The 24141-nt window shown below is 47.7% G+C and overlaps 1 protein-coding gene across 1 annotated transcript in view; it reads right to left on the reverse strand.

Annotated features, from left to right (window-relative positions):
* VPS13A (vacuolar protein sorting 13 homolog A) overlaps positions 1–24141 on the reverse strand; it is a 427491-nt gene that overhangs the window by 156553 nt on the left and 246797 nt on the right. The window contains exon 43 of the mRNA XM_082266808.1: positions 12216–12374. Within this exon, the coding sequence (XP_082122934.1) occupies positions 12216–12374 (159 nt within the window). The remainder of the gene's footprint in view (positions 1–12215; positions 12375–24141) is intronic.

Consider the following 24141-nt stretch of genomic DNA (forward strand, 5'->3'; position numbering starts at 1 on the left):
CCACATCCGGAAGACCCCACTTCGCGCACAACATCTGGAAGACATCCGGGTGGAGCGACCATTCCCCCTGGTCCAGAGTCTGGCGGCTCAGATAATCCGCCTGCCAGTTCTCCACCCCCGGAATGTGAACTGCCGTTATCGCTGGGACGTGCGTCTCGGCCCAAGACAGAATGTCGGCCACTACCCGAGCCGCTCGGGCACTCCTGGTGCCCCCTTGGTGATTGATGTAGGCCACCGCTGTGGCATTGTCCGTCTGCACCCGAACCGGACGACCCTGAAGCTTGTCCGTCCAACGTCAAAGGCAGAGATTTATCACCCGCAATTCCAGAATGTTGATCGGAAGGGAGGACTCCCCCTCCGACCAAGTACCCTGGGCGGGCAGAACGCCCAGAACACCACCCCAGCCCGACAGGCTGGCATCCGTGGTGATCACCGTCCATGAAAACGGACGAAAAGACTTGCCCCCGACACCGCCGGGGACTGCAGCCACCACAGAAGATCCCTTCTGGTGCGAGGACTCAACGAGATCTGAAGATCCAGAGATTGTGGTCGCCCGTCCCACCTGGACAGGATCTCCGCCTGGAGACCCCTCGTGTGAAACTGGGCAAAGGGAATCGCCTCGAAGGCCAAGACCATCAAACCTAAACACCTCATGCCCGTCTGGAGGGATGAGCACGGAGCGTCCCAAAGGGACCTGACTTCGTCCTGAAGTGTCTTGAGCTTGTCTTCCGGTAGGAAAACTTTCGCCTGAACAGAGTCCAGGATCATTCCCAGATAGGGAAGACGAACCGACGGCACAGCGTCGATTTTGGGAAGTTTATCGTCCAACCAAACTCCTGCAGAGTCTGCATCGTGACGGACAGGTCCTTCACCAGACCCTGACTGGTTGCAGACCGAACCAGAATGTCATCCAGATACCCCAGGATTGAGATACCCTGGGCTCTCAGTAAGGCCAGAACCGGTGCAAGCACCTTGGCGAAAACCCGCGGAGCCGAAGCGAGACCGAAGGGTAACGCCACGAATTGGTAATGATCCTCCGCAATGGCGAATCGAAGGTACCTCTGGTGACCCTCGAAAATGGGGATGTGTAGGTACGCATCCTTCAAGTCGATGGAGGCCATGAATTCTCCCGGAACTAGAGCAGCCACCACCGAGTGCAGGGATTCCATGCGGAACTTGCGAACCCGCACAAAGCGGTTCAGAGCTTTTAAGTCCAGAATTGGACGTACCTTGCCCTCCTTTCTGGGCACAGTGAACAGATTTGAATAAAACCCCCGAAATCTGTCCCGATGAGGCACCGGAACCACCACTCCCTGAGCCCGCAGGTCCTGCACCGCCAGATGCAGATCCCGCAAACGCTCCGGAGACAGCTGAAGGTTTGAGGGAAAAAACCTGTTCGCCGGCCGAGATAGGAACTCGATCTTGTACCCGGACCGAACGATCTCCTGAACCCACCTGTCCCGAACGCGGGCCAGCCAGGGTTGAAGAAAACCGAGCAAACGTCCCCCCACCCCAGAACTGGGTGAGGGCGTCCCTTCAGGCCGCATTGTTATGGGCAGCGGACCCGGACTGACCGGACTTCTGCTTACCTGCCCACGGCTTTTTCTGGGAGCCTTGTCCTTTGAAGGGCTTGCCCTTATAGTGCGACGGAAAGGCACGAAAGGACCCCTGAGAGGGTCTAAACGAGGTATTCTTCTTACCACGAACAAACTTAGACTTGTGAGTCTGGGGCAAAAGAGTGCTCTTACCCCCAGAAATACCCTTCATCAGTGAATCCAGGGAGTCGCCCAAAAAGGCGAGATCCCGTATACGGCAAATTAGATAAAGTTTTGCGAGAAGATTGGTCCACAGACCAACATTTCAGCCAAATCAAACGGCGTGTCAACACCGCCACGCTGTGCACACGTGCAGCCAAAGGAATTACATCTAATTCCGCATCACACAAATACATGACACCCTGATGAATCTGATCCACCATAGCCAACGTCGTCGGCGGGGCAGAATCAGCCACCAGGACGCGCCTGAGCACCTGCGTCCAATCCGCGACAGCCTGAGCTGCCATAAGGGAAGCAAAAATAACTTATAGCATGGAACCGGTAACCGAGTAAGTATGGCGGGCAAGAGACTCCAGCCTCCTGTCCGTAGGGTCCCGGAACACCGGGGTATCCTCTGCTGGAATTGCAGTGGATTTATTCAAAACCGCCACCGCGTGATCCACCGGAGGTGGTACACACCAGCGTTCGTCAGTGGCAGGCGTGAAAGGATAATGCAGCTTAAACCTACCGGGCACAGCAAAAGGCTTTTTTTTAGATTGCGCCATTGTTCACTAACAGTGCTCTGAAAATCCTCAGTGCAAGGGAAAACCTGCGACATTTTGCGTCTCCGCTGCGTCCCATAAGAGGCCAGGACAGCAGGAGGACATGGTTCATCCTGCAAATGCAGCGTTTGTTTGATAGAAGCAACCAATTCATCCATGATTGCAAGCTCTTCAGACGAGCCAGGGGGAGAATCATCAACCCCTTCAACCTCTGCCTCCCCTTCCGACCCTGCAAAGTCCAGGGACAAACGGGACCCCGATAAGGGGACCCCAGCCATAGCAGCCCCATCACCATCGCCCTCTGAATCAGAGGAGATTGAAACTCTGGGCCGTTTAGTGGATTGAGCAGCCACAAGCATCTGTACCTGAGCAGCCAGGTTAGCCACAATGGTGGCCAAATCGCCCCCCTCAGGGGGAACAGCAGCAGCCCCTTGGCCTCCCAGCAAAGTGGGAGGAAATTTGCTTTCCTGAGAATCCATGCCCCCAGAAGAGTGCAGGAGAAAAAAAGGGTAACCGCCCCTTTAAAAGCGCGGCGAGCGCAGCCCACCGCTCACACACACCAGCACAAGCCGACCCCCACAGGGAAAATTACAAACTCAGGCAAGGAATACAGGAATAAAGAGGGTAAAAACCTGGAGAGATCACTGCTGCTGCTGTATCAATCGGTGTGCCCAGGGAAAAGGAAGTGATGCAATAGAAGCCGCTCCTATAAAGCCTATGGAAGGCTACAAAAAATGGCCGCCGGGGAAGTAAATGCAGTGCTAACATGAGGCCGGAGCGATCGCCGTCAAAATGGCGGCGCTTGGCGCCAAAAACGCCGCCCCCAGCATACAGAAAAAGCCCTCATATGCCTGCAGCTATTAATAAAATGGCGGACCGCAGCAGCAGCCGCCGCATGTTGCACAAAACATGTACCACAGCATGCCCTACAACATACAGCATGTCACACAGAGAATCACACAGTTTGTAACACAGAACAGTGTATAACAGCCCCCTCCTTGCAGCCCACAGCAGCATCCAGACAGGGAGCCCAATAGTGTGAACAGACATGCAGGGTTACACAGTCCCAGACTGACACCCACTAAACAGACAGGTCCCCACACAGAGTACACTTACCTTCTGAATGGCGTGGGGAACCCGCACAGGCGATCAAGCCACTGCACATGGGACAGGGAGTCGCAGCCAGGACGCAGTAGAACTGTGGTGCGAAACCGCATGGCGTCCAGTGAGGTAGCCACCTCACCACAGCATCCCTGCAGCGAACAGGGATGGGTCGTTCACATATGCCAGGAAAAATACCTGACTGAACGCTTGATGGCAGGCTGGGAAACCACTGACCCACAACCTGCGACCAGGGGGGTAAGTCCGAGACCCAGCCCGCATGATCCTCTTCATCAGAAGAACTAACTAATGCTGACAAAAGTAACAGCTAAGTAAAGAGAGAGAAAAAAACTCAAATAAAATCAAAAAGAAGATAAAGGCTGAGACAAAATGCCCCAGCACAGAAACAGCCAGCTAACTCCTGAAAGCTAGATAATGAAACTGAGGTATGGATACAGGAAGCAGGAGGGTATTGACTGAGGGGACCACCCCCTGGGGGTGGGATATGCTAAAAGCTTTAATATTGACATATTCTGTTGCCTAGCTACTCCTACGGAGCAAAGGTCAATAACCCCATAGTGACGAATATGGAGAGGCGGCGACTGTCGGAGGACGTAAGAGAAATAGGTTTTGCTTTAAAATTTATCATACATGGTTATAAAGCCAAGTGGCACTTTCACTTTCTCAGATGCATATTCTGCCTTCAGTCCTGAAAATTGCTCAGATATACATTTTGCAGCCTAAATATCTAGTCGGCAGGACTCCGATTGGCCAGTCTCAGAGAAATGCATTTCCTTGGATTATCCTCAATGAATGCACTCCAGCACACACTTTACTCACTCACATAAGTGAATCTTTCCCAGCAACTGCTCTGCTTTGGATTCTCACACATTCCCCTGTAGCTGCTCACTCCTAGACCCTTTATGTAAAGCTGTATAGCAAAGGACAACATCGGTCCCCAATTGGGGTTTATTACAGCATGCACAAAATGAAAAAAGGTTTTAGAGTAAAAATTCAAAAAGTTTATTTCATATCATACACAATAATTCAAAATCACATGAAAGGGACTGGGTATATGAATTACTCCAGGTCCTATGAAAGCATACATACAGACTAGTACATCAGCCAAATTACTGCAAATAACTGTGCCATGATACAGTTACCAAATCAACAAAAGGGCATGTGTGGAGCCTGTGGATGGTGATTCGGAAACAGTAATCCCAACATGTTTCGAAAACTGAAGTTTTTTCTTCAGTCAATATGAGATGATGTGCTTGAATTTGCTTCAAGACACCGAATGGTATAAACGTATCGACCAGTCGTTTGTGAATAAATCCTATTTGGAATTTTACACCCTGGTCGATTCAGCATACTATGGGCAGCCCTCAAAAATTCCACTCGCCTGCTCGCATTTTGCGAGTGGAATGACAAGGAGGGGGCGAGTAAGAACAGGGCTGTGCTGTATGGGGGAATGTATAGTGAGAGCCCAGTGCCTGCCGCCGTTCACAGCGCAGCCTGCATTCTTTAGTACAGCTCCTCTCCACCTCCTGCACCTGGGACCACCCCTTTCCGCCTCCTGAATGTCCCCTCCCCTTACAGGCTCGCAGCGTGAGCATTACACTTAGTTAACTGGGCGCCTGGGACCTCCCCACTCCACCCCCACCTGATACACGTCCCTGTCCCCCACAAAAGACTGCCGCTTTCCACTTACCTCTTGATGCATGTTCCGCCCCGCGCAGGCTCGCAGCTTCAAGGGATGCCTGTGACCACCCTCTCCACCTAACTCTTCTTGCATAATCAAGGAGGGTGGGCGGGCTCAAACCTTCTCAGTCCACCCTGTACACTGATGCCTGACTCCTCCCCCCCCCCCCCCTGTGGCTGCAGGAGAACGGTGAACATGATGTGGAGGCATTGGTAAAATATATAAAGAAGTGTGCTGTGAGGAAGAAGGGGGGAGTGGGGGGATTGAGAACATATATGTGCTGAATTTTTTTTGGGGGGGGTTTAATTGGAGGCAAAGGTCTGAATCATACCTTTGCCTCCAATTCCACCCCCCCCCCCCCATCCATTTTACCTATGCCTCCAATTCTGCTCCACCCTCCCCAATCTATCATTCCTATGCCTCCAATTCCACCCCCCTACCCCCAAACTATCATACATATGCCTCCAATTCCACCCCCCTCCCGCCAAATCCATCATTCCTATGCCTCCAATTCCACCCCCCTACCCCCAATCTATCACACATATGCCTTCAATGCCACTCCCCAATCTATCATACCGTATGACAGAGTGGAGGGAGGAGGGGGTGGAAATAGAGGCATAGGTATGATGGATTTGGCAGGTGGGGTGAAAATAGAGGCATGTGTACGATAGATTTGGCGGGAGGGGAGAAAATGGAGGAATAGGTATGATGGATTTGCGGGACGGGCTGGAATTGGAGGCATAGGTATATTGGATTGGGGTGGGGGGTGAAATTGGAGGCATAGGTATGATGGATTAGGGGGGAGGGAGTGGGATTGGAGCCATAGGTATGGTAGATTGGGGGGGGGTGGAATTGCAGGCATAAGTATGGTGGATTGGGGGGTGTAATTGGAGGCATATGTATGATGGATTGGGGAAATATTAAAAGCATAAATGCTCTTGATTGGGAGGGGGGAGGGATTGGAGGCCTAAGTGTGCTGGAGAGGGGAGTTTGAAGGTGTGCTAGGGGGTCATTAAAAGAACAGGTGTACTGGGGGAGGTGTAAATGTTAATATTTAATTTTGTAACTTAATTCTGAATAAAACATTTAACAGTGTAATTTTATGAGATATTTTACGAGGGCGTGTTTAGGGGCTGAGCAGGGTAGGGTTTGGGTGAGGCAACAAGTGGCAAGTAACTCTTAAGGCCTGGCTAGTAGCACAGGACTTGAAATTTTGAGCCCTGCTATGGGAATATCATTTTGAAGCAAATGTGGGAATTTGTGCGCACAACATATCCCAAAATGCCTGTTTTTTGCGCACTTCCGAAGGTGCATAAGAACGTAAAAAAAACCCCCGGAAGGCCAATCATCTCGGGAAATGGCTGCATCTCCAAGAATTTGAGCCGTGTCATTGATGAACATCTTAGACCCTTCGTTCTATCCCTGTCTTCCTTTGTGCGTGATACGGCTCACCTTCTACAGATGTTAGACGGTGTTCATGTCACACCCAATACTTTACCCATTACCATGGATGACGAGGATTTATATAGCTCGATACCCCACGATTTGGGTGTGACAACAATCCGACACATTCTGTCACAAAATAATGGGAAAGAAAAGACATACAACGAATTCATTCTATCTTCATTGGAATATGTGCTTCGGGACAATATGTTTTTGTTTGCAGGTTCCCACTACCTCCATGTACAGGGCGTGGCCATGGGCACTTGTTGTGCCCCGGCCTACGCCAACCTGTACCTGGGGGAGTGGTAACGTACCCTGGTCGGAGAGGAGGATTTCTCTATGTATTCGGACCATGTACAGTGCCTTTGCAAAAGTATTCGGCCCCCTTGAACTTTTTAACCTTTTGCCACATTTCAGGCTTCAAACATAAAGATATAAAACTGTATTTTTTTTGTGAAGAATCAACAACAAGTGGGACACAATCATGAAGTGGAACGAAATTTATTGGATATTTCAAACTTTTTTAACAAATAAAAAACTGAAAAATTGGGCGTGCAAAATTATTCAGCCCCATTAAGTTAATAGTTTGTAGCGCCACCTTTTGCTGCGATTACAGCTGTAAGTCGCTTGGGGTATGTCTCTATCAGTTTTGCACATCGAGAGACTGAAATTTTTGCCCATTCCTCCTTGCAAAACAGCTCGAGCTCAGTGAGGTTGGATGGAGAGCGTTTGTGAACAGCAGTTTTCAGTTCTTTCCACAGATTCTCGATTGGATTCAGGTCTGGACTTTGACTTGGCCATTCTAACACCTGGATATGTTTATTTGTGAACCATTCAATTGTAGATTTTGCTTTACGTTTTGGATCATTGTCTTGTTGGAAGACAAATCTCCATCCCAGTCTCAGGTCTTTTGCAGACTCCATCAGGTTTTCTGCCAGAATGGTCCTGTATTTGGCTCCATCCATCTTCCCTGTCCCTGCTGAAGAAAAGCAGGCCCAAACCATGATGCTGCCACCACCATGTTTGACAGTGGGGATGGTGTGTTCAGGGTGATGAGCTGTGTTGCTTTTACGCCAAACATAACGTTTTGCATTGTTGCCAAAAAGTTCGATTTTGGTTTCATCTGACCAGAGCACATTATTCCACATGTTTGGTGTGTCTCCCAGGTGGCTTGTGGCAAACTTTAAACAACACTTTTTATGGATATCTTTAAGAAATGGCTTTCTTCTTGCCACTCTTCCATAAAGGCCAGATTTGTACAGTATACGACTGATTGTTGTCCTATGGACAGAGTCTCCCACCTCAACTGTAGATCTCTTCAGTTCATCTAGAGTGATCATGGGCCTCTTGGCTGCATCTCCGATCAGTCTTCTCCTTGTATGAGCTGAAAGTTTAGAGGGACGGCCAGGTCTTCGTAGATTTGCAGTGGTCTGATACTCCTTCCATTTCAATATTATCGATTGCACAGTGCTCCTTGGGATGTTTAAAGCTTGGGAAATCTTTTTGTATCTAAATCCGGCTTTAAACTTCTCCACAACAGTATCTTGGACCTGCCTGGTGTGTTCCTTGTTCTTCATGATGCTCTCTGCGCTTTAACCACTTAAGCCCCGGAGGATTTGGCTGCTAAAGGACCAGGGGTTTTTTTGCGATTTTTTACTGCGTGACTTTAACGGACAATTGCGCGGTCGTGCGACGCTGTACCTAAATGAATTTGACGTCCTTTTTTTCCCACAAACAGAGCTTTCTTTTGGTGGTATTTGATCACCTGTGCGATTTTTTGATCACGCGCTATAAACAAAAAAAAGAGCGTAAATTTTGCAAAAATAACAATATTTTTCACATTTTTTTATATGAAATTCCCCAAAAAAAAAAGTAAAAATCAAAATTTTTTAACATTTTTCGGCCAATTTGTTTTATGCTACCTATGTTTGGTAAAAAAAATCGCAAAAAGCGTATTTTGATTGGTTTGCGCAAAAGTTATCGCGTTTACTAACAAAGAGAAAGATTTTTGTCATTTTTGGTGTTTTTTTTTTTAACGCGTAATGGCGGCGATCTGCGATTTTTTTTTCGGTACTGCGACATTGCGGCGGACAGATCGGACCCTTGACTGACATTTTTGACACTTTTGGGGTTACCAGTGACATTACTGCAGTAATCAGTGCTATACATATGCACTGTTACTGCAAAAATGACACTGGCAGGGAAGGGGTTAACTTTATTGGACAGGGAGGGGTTAAGTGTGTCCTAGGGGCGTGCTTTCTACTGTGTAGGGACATTCCTATTGGTGTAAAAGCAAAGATCAACCGTTCTACATAGTAGAACGGACAGATCTTTACTTTTACACAGGGAGAACTGACAGGCAGCTTGTTTACACAAGCTGCTCTGTCTTTCTCCCTTCACAGGAGCGATCGCAGTGTGACTGGCGGACATCGAGTCCGCCGGTCACACGCACTGACTTGCCTGTGAACGAGCCGCGGCGGGCGCGCGCCTCGGCGGGCGCGCGCCCGCCCGCGATAGGCTCGCAAGTCAGTGACAGGCGAGTGACGTACCGATACGTCACTCTGCCTGGCCGGGGCTGACCGCCGCAGTATATAGTCGTGCGGCGGTCGGCAACCGGTTAAACGGACCTCTGAGACTATCACAGTGCAGGTGCACTTATACAGAGACTTGATAACATACAGGTGGATTCTATTTATCATCATTAGTCATTTAGGTCAACATTGGATCATTCAGAGATCCTCACTGAACTTCTGGAGAGAGTTTGCTGCACTGAAAGTAAAAGGGGCTGAATAATTTTGCACGCCAAATTTTCAGTTTTTTATTTGTTAAAAAGTTTGAAATATACAATAAATTTCGTTCCACTTCATGATTGTGTCCCACTTGTTGATTCTTCACAAAAAATTACAGTTTTATATCTTTATGTTTGAAGCCTGAAATGTGGCAAAAGGTCGAAAAGTTCAAGGGGGCCGAATACTTTCGCAAAGCACTGTATATACATACTATGAGATATCTATATTTACATCCATTATATAGGTTATATCCATCTTAAGAGTCTCTGTAAAGCCCCCCCCCCTCCCCCTGTGGAACATTTTTAGGTTTAAGCACATACCCAGTTATCTGTATCCAATGCAACATGGGATAAAATGGGATACAAGAGAATTGTCCGCTACAAAATTAGACTCATATACTACCCTTGAAAGTCTTGACTTGGGACCTATCTCCGCTCTCCCTATGTTCTGCCTGTATTCATTCTGCCTATATTATCATGGAAATCCTTTATTGAATTACTGATGAAAAATGATGTGTTGCAATATGTCATGTAATAGTGTAATTTTTATGCATGTGTAACTTAAGTGATGTTTTAGGGAGGAGCAATATACCTCTCTCTATTACTACTATTGCTATCCATATAGAAAATTTGGATACTGAGATGATTTGTGTAGGAATCGCATCCTTTGATCCTCACACACTATCAGGGGAATCCCTTGAGGTGATATGGACTGGCTTCCCGGGCGAAGTTTTATGTGACAATATTTAATGTAATTCCTAGTAAGTACAAGATGCACGGGGGGAACTGACCAATGACCACATCCAAATGCTATATCTGGCATTAACCATCATAGTGGGCCACTGTGGGGGCCGTGGATGGCTGTTGCACCCCTTTCCCTTGCTGTTTTGTCCCCCCGGCACGCAAAGGCCATCCTGTGTCTTTGTACATGGTTCGGCCTATTGTATGCAGGCCCCGCCTTCTTCCTGGCACCCAGTGATGACGCGCCTCACGTGCCTTCCCTGGTCTGCGTTCCGCTCTCTGCCGGAAGTTACGCGGGACCGCATTTCTGCGTGTTGGCGGCCTGACGACGTCTGACGTCACCGCGCACAGTGTTGCGCGGTGGCGCTGGACGCCGCTGGGCCAGGGGCTCCTAGAAGGCTTTATGGGATGTTCTTAATTATATGGAGTGGATATGTCTCCTCCCGCATACTGGGGGGAGGGGGAATATCCCATTTAGGATACACAGCCCTCATTGCTTATCTCCACCCTCCATTGACCAGATGGAGATAATTCGTCTCTCTTCCAAACAAACTGACTATCCCAATTTAGGGGAGTATAAAAGGAGTGGCTCTATTCCCAGATTCCCCCGGCTACCATTTGATTCTGGGAGAGTGAGTGTATCACTCATCCCAGTATTTGCTGCACTTTTGACACTTGGGGAACTGGGTAAGCATTTATAATGGAGACCTTCTTTGATGGACCCTTTTTTTCTCTCCTGATATTAGTTGATATCTACATACTCTCCCCTCTCTTATTTTTTCAGCTCCTGTGAAATTTCCCCATTATCTGCCTGCCCCTTAATGGGGATCCTTGAGGGACAAATGCTTGGGATCGTGTGACTTGCCGTTCACCAGGCCTCCACTTAAGTGGCACTACACTATAATACTCCCCCCTTGGGGATTTGTTTCCCCTGTGCTGGCGCAAATCCCCTCCCTTTTTTCTCCTCCCTCCGTCCGCTTCCCCCCTTTTCCCTGCCCCCCCTGCCTTTGAGGCTTGGCGGGTTTCTGTTGAACTCCAGAATCACCACATAGAATCCACAGCCTATATTTCTATTATTACCTCTGTCGCCCTGCCTTGGAAGCAAGAAAGTCCTCTCCCTTTCGGGATCCTTTTGAGAGCCTTTCTCCAGTGCCTACAGCTAGACCTAGGGTAAGTTTATTACTCATGTTTGTTTTTATGGCATCACATTGGAGAAACGCATGCATAGACAATGAATATGATGACTGTGGACTGTTTAAGTAAAACGGCTTCTTAACCATTTCTGACATGATGATCCTTTACATTTAGAACGTCTAAATCCATATTGACTGTTTATATGGATATTTGTGATCACAGACATTTTTTGTGCCCTATCTCCTGAAGAAGAAACTACAGTTTTTGAAACATGTTGGGATTACTGTTTCCGAATCACCATCCACAGGCTCCACACATACCCTTTTGTTGATTTGGTAACTGTATCATGGCACAGTTATTTGCACTAATTTGGCTGATGTACTAGTCTGTATGTATGCTTTTATAGGACCTGGAGTTATTCATGTACCCAGTCCCTTGAAATAAACTTTTTGAATTTTTACTCTAAAACCTTTTTTTTCATTGTGTGCATGCTGTAATAAACCCCAATTGGGGACAGATGTTTTCCCTTGCTATATATTTTTAGGGGGACAGCATGACACAGAAATTATTTGTCACCCTGCACACACTTCTTTCCTGTATCCCTTTATGTATAGCTGTACATACTTCCATACTCTTCTCTATGCCTATATTCCCACATCCCGGCCTAGTAAGCTACTATTTGCTAACCACCTTTCAACAGAGCCTAGCAACTAGGTATGTTCTAGAACACCAAGACTTTATGGCTATAAGGTTTTGTAGGTCCTCACCTAATAAAACTTTGATGAGTACCCAAGGCGAGGTCCAACATCACAAAACCACTGGAAGAAGAACTCTACATGGAGCACTATTGCAACTAATCAAAAGGGATAAGTGGGGAGAGCAGTATAGAATTGTTTTTATACAGATGGTAATCCGACTCTACCTGTGATATACATAACCTAGTGCCAAAAAATACTTTCCCTAAATGCTAAAATTTACTCAAATCTTACCTGTCCCAGGTTGCCAAGCATTACTATACCACATTTAGAGAGTGTGATATTTAACTGGTCTTTGGAAAATATGTGGATTGCTGTAACATATTCTGGTATCTTGTAATTTTCTTCTTCCCCATCTGTTTCACAAAGCTGTTTCCTTAACTTCTTTTTCATCTAGAATGTAAGACACATGTTTACTGTATTTTCTTAAAGGCATATTTCACAGAAATCCACATTGTATGATCTTTTACTATACACTACATTATTCAACCCCACACTGTACAGACATTCATGACACAAGGAAGACAGACCACAAAAAATAGAATAGCGTCATGACAGTGATATTCACTGTCATAAGCAACCATTTTTTAAGAATGTGTATTGTTGTGTTATCTGTGATTGGCCACAGCTAATCACATGATTCAGTTGGGCTGTGATTAGCCCTGTCTGTACCATGTGATCACTGTGACAAATCACAATACAATAGTACACAATAGTACACAATGAATGACTTTAATGGAAGCCATCCATTGTATACAATTGTCATGTTATCTGTTGTGAATGGTCACAGTAATCACATGGTACCCGCAGCAGCCCGATACAGTGATCTGTAATCGACTGTCCAGTGGCCACAGCGGGTGACAGATTGTGGCGTGAGCTGCATTCTGAAGAGGGTCATATGATGTGCACCCGGATCTAGAGCAATCCCGCCCGGGCTTCATCTGTCTATAGGCTGTTCAGCAGTCACGTGATGCTTCCCAGGTTTTTTTCCCCACTTCAGGGAAAGACCCAAGAGAAGTTTCTAGTACTAGTGCTTGATGTATAGTCTATAGTAGCAGAGAACGTCTAAATCTGTGTCTGCACAGCACTAACTGGTGCTGTGCCAGTCACATGACATCAAAAAGGCTTTTTAGAATAGAGGATCAAAATAATTAATAGCAATAAACGCTTTAAAGTTTATTACAAATCTATATTTCAAAGTAAATATGTATTTTTTTTTGCAATAACATGGTGTAGGCGGAGGTTAAATTGACTGACAATAGCTTTCACACTGTAAAGATATTTAGAAAAGGTTCTGTCAATCACAGGCTATGTCATGCCCACCCAGCCTGTGTCTATGGTGTGTGTGTGCTGGGACTAACATGGAGATGATGCCTCTATCAACCAACATCTTTTATCCCACTTCCATAGTGTTTAGCAATACAAGAACATGGAGAAGGAGGGAGGGAGAAAACAAATTTGTCCCTTTGTATATGCACACGTGTGACTCTATAGTCACGTGGGATGCACAAATAAGAAAAGGAAAAAGGAACAGCTTAGGAGAGAAATGAAACTGGAGCATGTTCAGTAGATGTGGCAATGGCTGGTCTACACAATCTCAGGCTGCATCGGGGACATCAGCAGGATCAATCAGGTTTTATCGCAATCTACAGAAATTAAATGCTCTACTGGAAAAGAAAGTATGAACACAATGTAATATAGTATGTATTGACAATATATAATGACATGGGTTTAATGACCCTTTAATATGTGCCCATTTTTTTAATATTATGATTAGATATACTTATGGAACTTGCTTCTGCATAGGAAGTGTATGATCGCTGTATTTAAAATGCACTTTTGTGGATGTGTAGCTTTTTATCACGGCAAAGTTGTGATTTCTTTGGAAAAACTGAATTCTTGTAAAATCTTACCTGTAAAATTCCTTTCTCTGAGTCCTCCGACAGTCGCCGCCTCCTCTAAGTCCGCAGGAGTAGCTAGGCATAAACACTTAATCAAAAGAACAAAGACATTTGCATATACACACCCATGGGGGCTGTCCCATCTGGTCAATACCCCCCTGCAGTGACCACTCCCAATTCAGTTTGGTAGCATAGCAGTAGGTAATAAGAACCCCAAAAGAGGGGCGGGGGCGGCGACTGTCGGAGGACTCAGAGAAAGGAATTTTACAGGTAAGATTTTACAAGAATTCAGTTTTCTCTTACGTCCTCCGACAGTCACCGCCTCCTCTAAGACATCACTGTTGGGATGTCCCAAAGCAGTATAGAGTATGAGGGGTGGGAGACGCAACCGTAGAAAAGGCAACGCAGTACTCACATCAGAGAAAGGAACCTTACATGCACAGTAAGAGAACCTCTGGGCAACAGAAAAACAATGCTCAACAGGAGCAACAGCCCAGGAAAGCAAATACCAACAGCCAGGGACCCATAAAAAAACAAGGGTCCTTCATGGCACTGCCACACTGAGAACCTTGCGGCCATAGGAGGCATCAGCCGATGCCAGAACATCTACTTTGTAGAATTTGGAAAAAGTGTGCACCGACGACCAAGTCGCAGCCTTGCACACCTGGGCCACGAGGCCCGATGCCAATAGGCCCAGGACGCACTCACAGATCTGGTAGAGTGCACCTTAACAGGGAAGGGTGGAACCCGTTCCTTCAAAGCATAAGCCTGTTCAATGGTCTGTCTGATCTATTTGGCAATAGTCGCTGCGGATGCAGCCATGCCCTTCCGAGGTCCCTCAGGAAGGACAAAGAGGGAATCCGTCTTCCGAAAAGATTCCGTAGACGACAGGTAAACCCTGATCGCCCTGACAACATCCAAGGAATGTAGAGCAACCTCCTTAGGATGTTTAGGCTTCGTACAAAGCGAAGGTAGGACAATGTCCTCATTAATGTGGAACTCAGAGACCACCTTAGGAAGAAGGGAGGGATGCGGACGTAAAACCACCTTATCCCGGTGAATCACCAAGTACGGAGAACGGCAAGATAACGCTGCCAGTTCTGACACCCTGCGAGCCGAAGTGATCGCCACCAAAAAGGCAACCTTCTTGGACAGCAGAGGCAACGATATATCCCAAATGTTTTCAAAGGGAGCACGCTGTAACACGGACAGAACCAAGTTCAAGTCCCATGGAGGTAAGGGCTCCTTCCTGGGAGGAGCCAAATGTCGCACACCTTGAATGAAGGTGCGATCCAGGGAATGAGACGCCACAGGGCGTTGAAAAAGAATAGCCAGTGCGGACACCTGGCCCTTGATCGTGGCCAGCGCCAGGCGCTGGTCCACACCAGACTGGAGGAAGGCCAAAACTCTCGACACCGAGTACGAGCGAGGGAAGAACCCCCTGGACTCACACCAGGCGAAATAAGCCTTCCAGGTACGGTAATAGATTTTACCAGAGGAGGATTTTCTAGCCCTGACAAGGGTAGGAATAACCTCAGAAGATAGACCCCTGGCCCTCAGGACCTGGGTCTCAACCGTTAAAGGCCGTTAAAGCCAGCGACTGTAAAGAAGGATGGAAGATCAGACCCTGAGACAGGAGATCTTCCCGAATAGGGAGGCGCCACTGCCAGGTGAACAACGTCGGCGTACCAGGACCGGCGTGGCCAGTCCGGCGCCACCAGAATCACCAGGTGCGGTTCCGAGGCTAACCTGCGGAGGAACCTGGATAGCAACTGAATCGGAGGAAAGGCATACATCAGACGATACAGATGCCAAGGGGCCACTAACGCATGCGAGGCGTCCACCAGCGGATCGCGCGTTCTTGCCACGAACCTTTCCACCTTTCGGTTTAGCCGAGATGCGAACAGATCCACGTCCGGGTATCTCCACCTCGCACACAGCATTTGGAAAACCTCCGGGTGTAGGGACCATTCCCCCTGGTCCAGGGTCTGGCGGCTCAGATAGTCGGCCTGCCAATTCTCCACACCCGGAATGTGAACTGCCGAAATTGCCGGGACATGAGTCTCAGCCCAAGACAGAATGTCGGTCACCTCCCGGGCCGCTCAAGCACTCCTGGTGCCCCCTTGGTGGTTGATGTAAGCCACCGCAGTAGCATTGTCCGTCTGTACCCGGACAGGGCGGCCCCGAAGACGGTCCGACCACTGGAAGAGACAAAGTTTTATCGCTCGCAATTCCAGCACATTTATCGGGAGGGAGGACTCCTCCTCCAACCAAGTGCCCTGGGCAGACAGGTTGCCCAGGACTCCACCCCAGCCCGACAGGCTGGCATCCGTGGTAATCACCGTCCCCACCAACGGACGGAAGGACTTGCCTTCTGCCACCGACGGGGACTGGAGCCACCGCAGAAGAGCCAATCTGGTCACACGACCCAAGGAGACACTCAGATCCAGGGATTGAGGTAGTCTGTCCCACCTGTCCAAGATCTACAGGTTTGAGCAGGGAGCCCCCCACCAAATACGAGTGGCGAGAAAGTGCCTCCACACACCTATCCGCTGGGTCTCTGAACACCGGGAAGTCCTCCACGGGCATTAACGTGGTATTATTTAACCTGGAAACAGTGTGGTCCACCTTAGGCAATGCAGTCCAAAGATTGTTGACAGGATCCGCAAAGGGATAGTGGTATTGAAACCGCTTGGGCACCACCAGCATATGCTTTAATGCGACGCCACTGTTCGTTCACAGTCTCGTGAAACTCCTCGGGGCAGGGGAAAACCTGACCCGACTTCTGGGCCTTGTGGGACCCGAAGGAAACCCGTGTACCTGACTGGGTGGGCTCGTCATCACTATTTAAAGTCTCCCTGACGGAGCAAATAAGTACTTCTACTATAGCGCGTTCCCACGCCGCAGTGGGGGAGGACTCCTCCCCCTTCCCATCCGAATGTGAGGACTGGGACTCCTCATGGGGGACATTGCCCGTGGCAACCAAATTAGGCTCTGAGTCAGAAGACAGAGGGCATCGGCCGTTTTTAAGTAGTACGTTCAGACATCAGCAGATCAACCTTTGATGCCAAGGTCTCAAGTGCAGCAGATAAGGAGGCCATGGATGTGGATTCAGGAGTTCCTGAAGCAACAACCAGGTCTGTGGGGAATTTGCTATCCTGGGACATTTTTTAAATACATTTTTTTTGGACACTGGCCCTTTAAAATCGGCGCAACCCGCGGCCGTACCACAAATCTGCACCGCCGTTGGGAGTCCCCCTTAAAACGGATATGGAAACCGGGAAAGCACAAATATAGGGTGAAATGCCCGAAAAAAACAAGAGAAAACAGCCCCACAGTGTCACAGTGTTCTGCACCAGACCCTTTCACGAGCTGCAGCAGCAGAGGAAGAAGTGAAAAAGGAAGTGACCTCATTCACTAGAGGTTGATGTGATGTCCTGAGCCACAGCAAAATGGATGCCTAATAGGATTCAATGAGAAGGAAGCACTGGCAAAATGGCCGCCGCCATTACTAGGCGGCCGTCCACAGTAAAGATGGCACCCGATTCGGCGCCAAATGCTTGTAAAATGGCTGCTGCCCATACAAGGAAGCCAAACATACTGCCCTCACCCAAAATGGTTGCCGACCGAACAGCGCCAAGTCAGTAAAAAACCCAGATACTGGCCACCGCGGGGACACCTCAGAAACACCCCCAGGACATCTAATAAGCCCCCACACCAGGCAGAGGTCATCGCAGAGCGCCCCCAGAGGGGCAAGGAGGTAGGGGACGCCCAAAAACGGCCAGGGAGGGGGACACTACAGAGACCGCATTTTCTGCCTTCCCCTAGGAGTGGGCCCACATAACTCCCCCACAGGTAACTGTCCCAGGGACACGGGGGTAGTATCACTCACCATACCACGGACTGCAGGCTGTGCTCCGACACGGAACACCTCCCACCCTGAGTGGGGGTGCTGTCAGCCAGGAAGGGACGCTACAACACAGAGCGTTTAAGGAGTTAAGACATTCCGGCGAAGAGGCTCTCCGCAGGCTTGTCCCCATCCACAGGGGCACCGTCGTGGCGAGGCCTGAACGTACAAATAACCTGCGCACGCTCGTAGGCAGGCTGGGACACCGTAAAGATCTATATTGCCCAGTGCGAGGCCCAGCTCTGCTGTCGCTTGTAGTCCTCCAGCGACCCCCCTGACTAACTGGTGATAGTGAGTGAGGAAAATGATAGAAAAAAAACAAAAAATTTTTTTTTTAAAGAAAAAGACAAAAAAACTGAGACATAGGTCCCAGCTGGGAAACCTAGACCTACTCCTGACACTAGGCAGCAAGAAACTGGAGAGCAGCACCAAGTGGCTGATGGGTAATGTCTGAGAGACAGCCCCCAAGAGGTGTGTCTCAGTTTAAAGTTTTTTACTAAACCTTTTCACTGCCTAGATTACTCCTGCAGAGGGCGCCATTACCCAATGCTGAAGGCATACTGAACGGGCTGTGATCTTCAGAGGACGGAAGAGAAAAAGTTATTACAAATACTTAGTGTGGTAATATTCCAGGGACACATTTTTAACCACTTCAATACAGGGCACTTTCACCCCCTTCCTGCCCAGGCCAATTTTTAGCTTTCAGTGCTGTCACACTTTGAATGACAATTGCGCGGACATGCAATGCTGTACCCAAATTAAAATTTTATAATTTCTTCCACACAAATAGAGCTTTCTTTTGGTGGTATTTAATCACAGCTGAGTTTAGTTTACTAAAAAAAAAAAAAAAAAAAAAAAAAGGAAAAAAGACAGAAAATTTTGAAAAAAAAAAAAGTTTCTTAGTTTCGGTCAGTAAATTTTGTACAGTAAATTTTGTAAATAAGTAATTTTTCTCCTTCACTGATGTGCGCTGATGAGGCGGCACTGATAGGCACTAATGGGCTGCACTGATGGGCACTAATGAGGTGGCACTTATGGGCACTGAGGTGGGGTGGGACTAATATGCCGCACTGATGGGCATCGATAGGTGGCACCGATATGCAGCACTGGTGGACACTGATGGGTAGCACAGATAAGCAAGCACTGACAGATACTGACTTGCATCACTAATGGGCACTGATTGGGTGCACTGATTGGGTTAACTGATGTGCCATGTTTTTATGTCATACTTGTGCATTTATTTTAACGTGTTGTATGATCAGTGCCCTGATTACTTGTCTTGTACTCCCCTTTGAGGAGCCGCTGATCGGCTCTCCTCGCTACACAAAAACAGTGTGAGGCGAGGAGAGCCGAATAATGGCACTTCTTCATTTACATGTGACCAGCTGTGACTGGACACGTCATTGGCTCTTAATCAAGATCGAGGTCGCACTGTGTCCTGGGAACGCTGCGCCCCCCCCCGCGGGCGTGCAAGAGTGTTCGTTTTGGGACGCCGTCATAGGACGTCGTCCCAGAACGAGAGCCGCACCCCTCTGCCGTCATTTGACGGTCGGCAGGCGGCAAGTGGTTAAGAAAGCATGGCAAAGCTGTGATTTCTTTGAAAGAATAAGTTATTGCAAAAACTATAGCTTGATAATATCCCAGGTAACCCTTTTTGAATAAGGACATATATTTTTCTTTAAAGCCAAGAATTAATAATAAATTCAAAACATAATAAAAACAATTTGACATTTTCAATACAAATATTTTGTATTTTTGCATAATGGTCTGTTAACTAGCCTAAGATTTTCTTCTTTTTTTGTATCTCCTATAAATGCATATTAGTATACCTTCTAGTAAATACAATATGGAATATAAAGTATATACCATATAAAAGAGTTTTTTTTTTTTTTCAAGAAAAAATAAAATGGTGAATGTTACCATGTAACAAAGTGTGTAAGCGGACAATGTATTTTATTTCCTCCTAGTACTAGATTGCTAATGTATTCAGTACTAGGCACTGGGTTTCATATACAGGCGGTCCCCGGGTTACAAACATCCGACTTACAAACGATTCCTACTTACAAATGGTGGGAGACAACAGGAAGTGAGGAGAAATCTAGCCCTAGGAAGGGAAATTAACTCCTGTAAGAGTTATCATGGGAAAAAGGTGTCTCCACTGAAGATTTATCACTAATCCTGGTTTCCACAACCCAACATCACAAAATCCAGTTGTCATAGGGGCAGAAAGTGAGGTGAAATCTTAACAGGGGTACAGACAGCAAAACAAATGGTACAGGGATGTTAATCCTTCCTTATGCTATGCAAAAAACGTAAAAAATATTCTTTTGGCTGTAGCTAAACTTAAAAAATATACCTGTTCCAACTTACAAACAAATTTGACTTAAGAACAAATCTACAGTCCCTATCTTGTTTCTAACCCGGGGACCGGCTGTATAAAAGCATCTTATATAAACTTTCAAGTAGAAGAAATAAAACACGTTTACAAGTTCCCAGAGCCACCAACCAGTTTAGCCTTTTTAATACTAATGAATGAAGTCTATAAGTAGATACAGTATCTCACAAAAGGGAGTACACCCCTAACATTTTTTTAAATATTTTATTATCTCTTTTGATGTGACTACACTGAAGAAATGAATCTTTGCTACAATGTGAAGCAGTGAGTGTACAGCTTGTATAACAGTGTAAATTTGCTGTCCCCTCAAAATATTTCAACACAGCCATTAATGTCTAAACCACTGGCAACACAAGTGAGTACACCTCTAAGCCAAAATGTCCAAATTGGGCCCAATTAGCCATTTTCCCTCCCCGGTGTCATGTGACTCGTTAGTGTTACAAAGTCTCAGGTGTGAATGGGGAGCAGGTGTGTTAAATTTGGGGTTATCGCTCTCTCTCTCCCATACTGGTCACTGGAAGTTCAGCATGGCACCTCATGGCAAAGAACTCTCTGAGGATCTGAAAAAAAAGAATTGTTGCTCTACATAAAGATGGCCAAGGCTATAAGAAGATTCCCAAGACTCTGAATCTTAGCTGCAGCACGGTGACCATACAGCAGTTATAAAAAGGACAGGTTCCACTCAGAACAGGCCTCGCCATAGTCGACCAAAGAAGTTGAGTGCAGGTGCTCAGCGTCATATCCAGAGGTTGCCTTTGGGAAATAGATGTATGAGTGCTGCCAGCATTGCTGCAGAGGTTGAAGGGGTGGGGGGTCAGCCTGTCAGAGCTCAAACTATACACCACACACTGCATCCAATCATTCTACATGGCTGTCGTCCCAGAAAGAAGTCTCTTCTAAAGATGATGCACAAGAAAGACCGTAAACAGTTTGCTGAAGACAAGCAGACTAAGGACATGGATTACTGGAACCATGTCCTGTGGTCTAATGAGACCAAGATAAACCTATTTGGTTCAGATGGTGTCAAGCATGGGTTGCGTTAACCAGGTGAGAAGTACAAATACAAGTGTGTCTTGCCTACAGTCAAGCATGGTGGTGGGTGGTGGGAGTGTCATGGTCTGGGGCTGCATGAGTGCTGCCGGGCACTGGGGAGCTACAGTTCATTGAGGGAACCATGAATGCCAACATGTACTGTGAAATACTGAAGCAGAGCATGATCCCCTCCCTTTGGAGACTGTGCTGCAGGGCAGTATTCCTACATTAAAACGTCCCCAAACACACCTCCAAGACGACCACTGCCTTGCTAAAGCAGCTTAAGGTAAAGGTGATGAACTGTCCAAGCATGTCTCCAGACCTAAACCCCATTAAGCATCTGTGGGGCATCCTCAAACGAAAGGTGGAGGAACGCAAGGTCTCTAACATTCACCAGCTCCGTGATGTCATCATGGAGGAGTGGAAGAGGCATCCAGTGGCAACCTGTGAAGCTCTGGTGAACACCATGCCCAAGAGGGTTAAGGCAGTGCTGGAAAATAATGGTGGCCACACAAAATATTGACTATCACGTACCTGATCAGAGGCCGAGGTGCTGAGAGGGCTTCCCTTGTGGCTAAGTGCAAGGCACCCCTGGAGGTGGAGACAGGGAATGCTGTGCCCAAAGGAACAGGGGTCGCCAGCTGCGGCAAGCTCCGGTGAAGAGGTGACTGCTGTGGTAGTAGACACGTAGTGCATGCTGAAATGCGGGTTGCCTTGAAGGTGACCGGAAGAGGTAGCCAGGTGTGCGACAAGAGCGAGGTCAAGGTCAAGCCAAGGGGTCAACACACAGTTTCATCAAGCAGTAGAGAAGACCGAAGGAGCAAGTCAGGGGTCATACACGGGAACAGCAGACTGGAGCAGAGTAGGTAAACAAGCCAGTGGTTGGAGCCAGGAGGAAAGACAAGACAGGTGAGACAAGCCGGGTCGGTAACAGGTAATCCAAGTAAACAGGAACACAGAAAGCAGGAAACAGGAAGCTGAAGATCATCCAGCAACTAATGGCTGGAGCAGGCTGGTTTAAATAGGCCACTGGGCATCGCTGCATTAGTGTGGGCAGCAGATCCAGCTCTCTTGTGAGAAGTTCCCTGACAGTGCCCCCCAAAGGGCAGCCTCTGGATGCCCAATTGGGCCTGCTTCTCAGGATGCTTGTTGAAAAATTCTCTGAGAAGTTTGGGGGCATGAACGTTATTTGCAGGCTTCCATGAAGTTTCCTCAGGTCAATACCCTTTCCACTTAATCAGGTATTGGACCTGTCTTCCCCTCTTTCGGCAGTCTAGGATGGCCTCTACCTCATACTCAAATTCCTCACCCACCGAGATGGGAGGTGGAGGTAGATCACCGCTTCCTGAGAAAGGGCCAGAAGAGGCAGACTTGAGCAAGGAGATATGGAAAACAGGATGGATCCTGTAAGAATCCGGTAAGGAAAGTTCGAAGGCTACAGGGTTGATTTCCTTCTTGATTTTGAAATCAATGTACCTTGGACCCAACTTCCGTGATGGGCAGGGTAGTTTGAGGTTTGCCATGGAGAGCCACACTTCATCCCCCACTTTCAAGGCTGGATTCTCCTTTCTCTTCTTGTCATATGACCTCTTGTAATCTTCCTGCGCTTTACGCATGGTTGCCTGGAGGGTTAGGTAGTTCTCTTGGATAAAAGTTAATTATCCTGAACCGCAGGTACCGTTGCTTCTGGTATAGAGTTGGGTAAAAAAGAGGGGTGAAAGCCGTAATTGGCCCAGAATGGGGATTGGTTGGTGGTGGCATGAATAGAGTTGTTGTAAGCAAACTCTGCGCAGGGCAGTAAGGCCACCCAATTATCCTGTGAGAAGGAAGAAAAACAACGAAGGTATTGTTCCAACGTTTGATATGTTCTCTCTCCGTTTGGCCATTGCTCTGGGGGTGATAGGCAGAAGACAGGCAAATCTTGATAGCCAAAGCCTTGCAGAGGGCCCTCCAGAATCGAGAGGTGAATTGTACCCCCCTGTCCGAGACAATACTGTTTGGTACGCCGTGTAGCCTTACAATCTCCTTGATGAAGATATGTGCTGTGTCCATGGCTGAGGAAGTGCCCACCATAGGCAGGAAGTGTGCCATCTTTGATAAGCGGTCTACCACTACCAGGATAGTGGAAAACATTCAGAAGGGGGCAGTTCTACAATAAACTCCATAGACAACATCCCCCAAGGCTGGTCCGGAACAGGCAGAGGTCTTGGCAAGCCCCAAGTCTGCGTGAGACTTCCTTTACTTCGGGTACAGGTTGTACAAGAACTTACATAGTCTTTGCAATCCTGTCTAAGGTTGGGCCACCAATAGGAACGTTGGATCAGTTCTAATGTCTTGTGGACCTCAAAATGGCCTGCCAGCTGGTGGTCGTGGAACGTTTTAAGAACCTGGACTCTGGCTCCCTCAGGTACAAAAATCTTATCTCCATGCCACAAAAGACCTTCCTGCCTTCTAAGTGTGGGGATTTTGGACTCGGGGCACCGGGCAAAAACCTGTTCCAGGGTGGCCCTTAGATCAGGCTGGATAAGAAGAAAGTTCTGGGGAGACAGAATGATGCTGGGGGGTGACCATCTTTGGGGTCTCAGGAAACATTTGTGACCGAGCATCCACTTTACCATTCTTGGATCCTGGGCGATAGGTGAGGTGGAAATTAAACCTTGAGAAAAACAAGGCCCACCTGGCCTGTCGTGGTCTTAAGCATTTGGCAGATCTGAGATACTCCAAGTTCTTATGGTCGGTGAATATCATAATTGGGTGCGCTACACCCTGCAGGTGATATCTCCACACCTCCAGAGCGACATTGATGGGCAGCAATTCCCGATCCCCAACATCATAGTTCCTCTCTGGCTGAGAGAGCTTTCGGGAGAAGAAAGCTACTGGATGCAATAGTGCTTTAGGGCCCAGACGTTGAGATAGGACGGCCCC

Source organism: Pelophylax lessonae, assembly GCF_965119305.1.
Source record: "Pelophylax lessonae genome assembly, chromosome: 1".
In the NCBI taxonomy this organism is placed as follows: domain Eukaryota; kingdom Metazoa; phylum Chordata; class Amphibia; order Anura; family Ranidae; genus Pelophylax; species Pelophylax lessonae.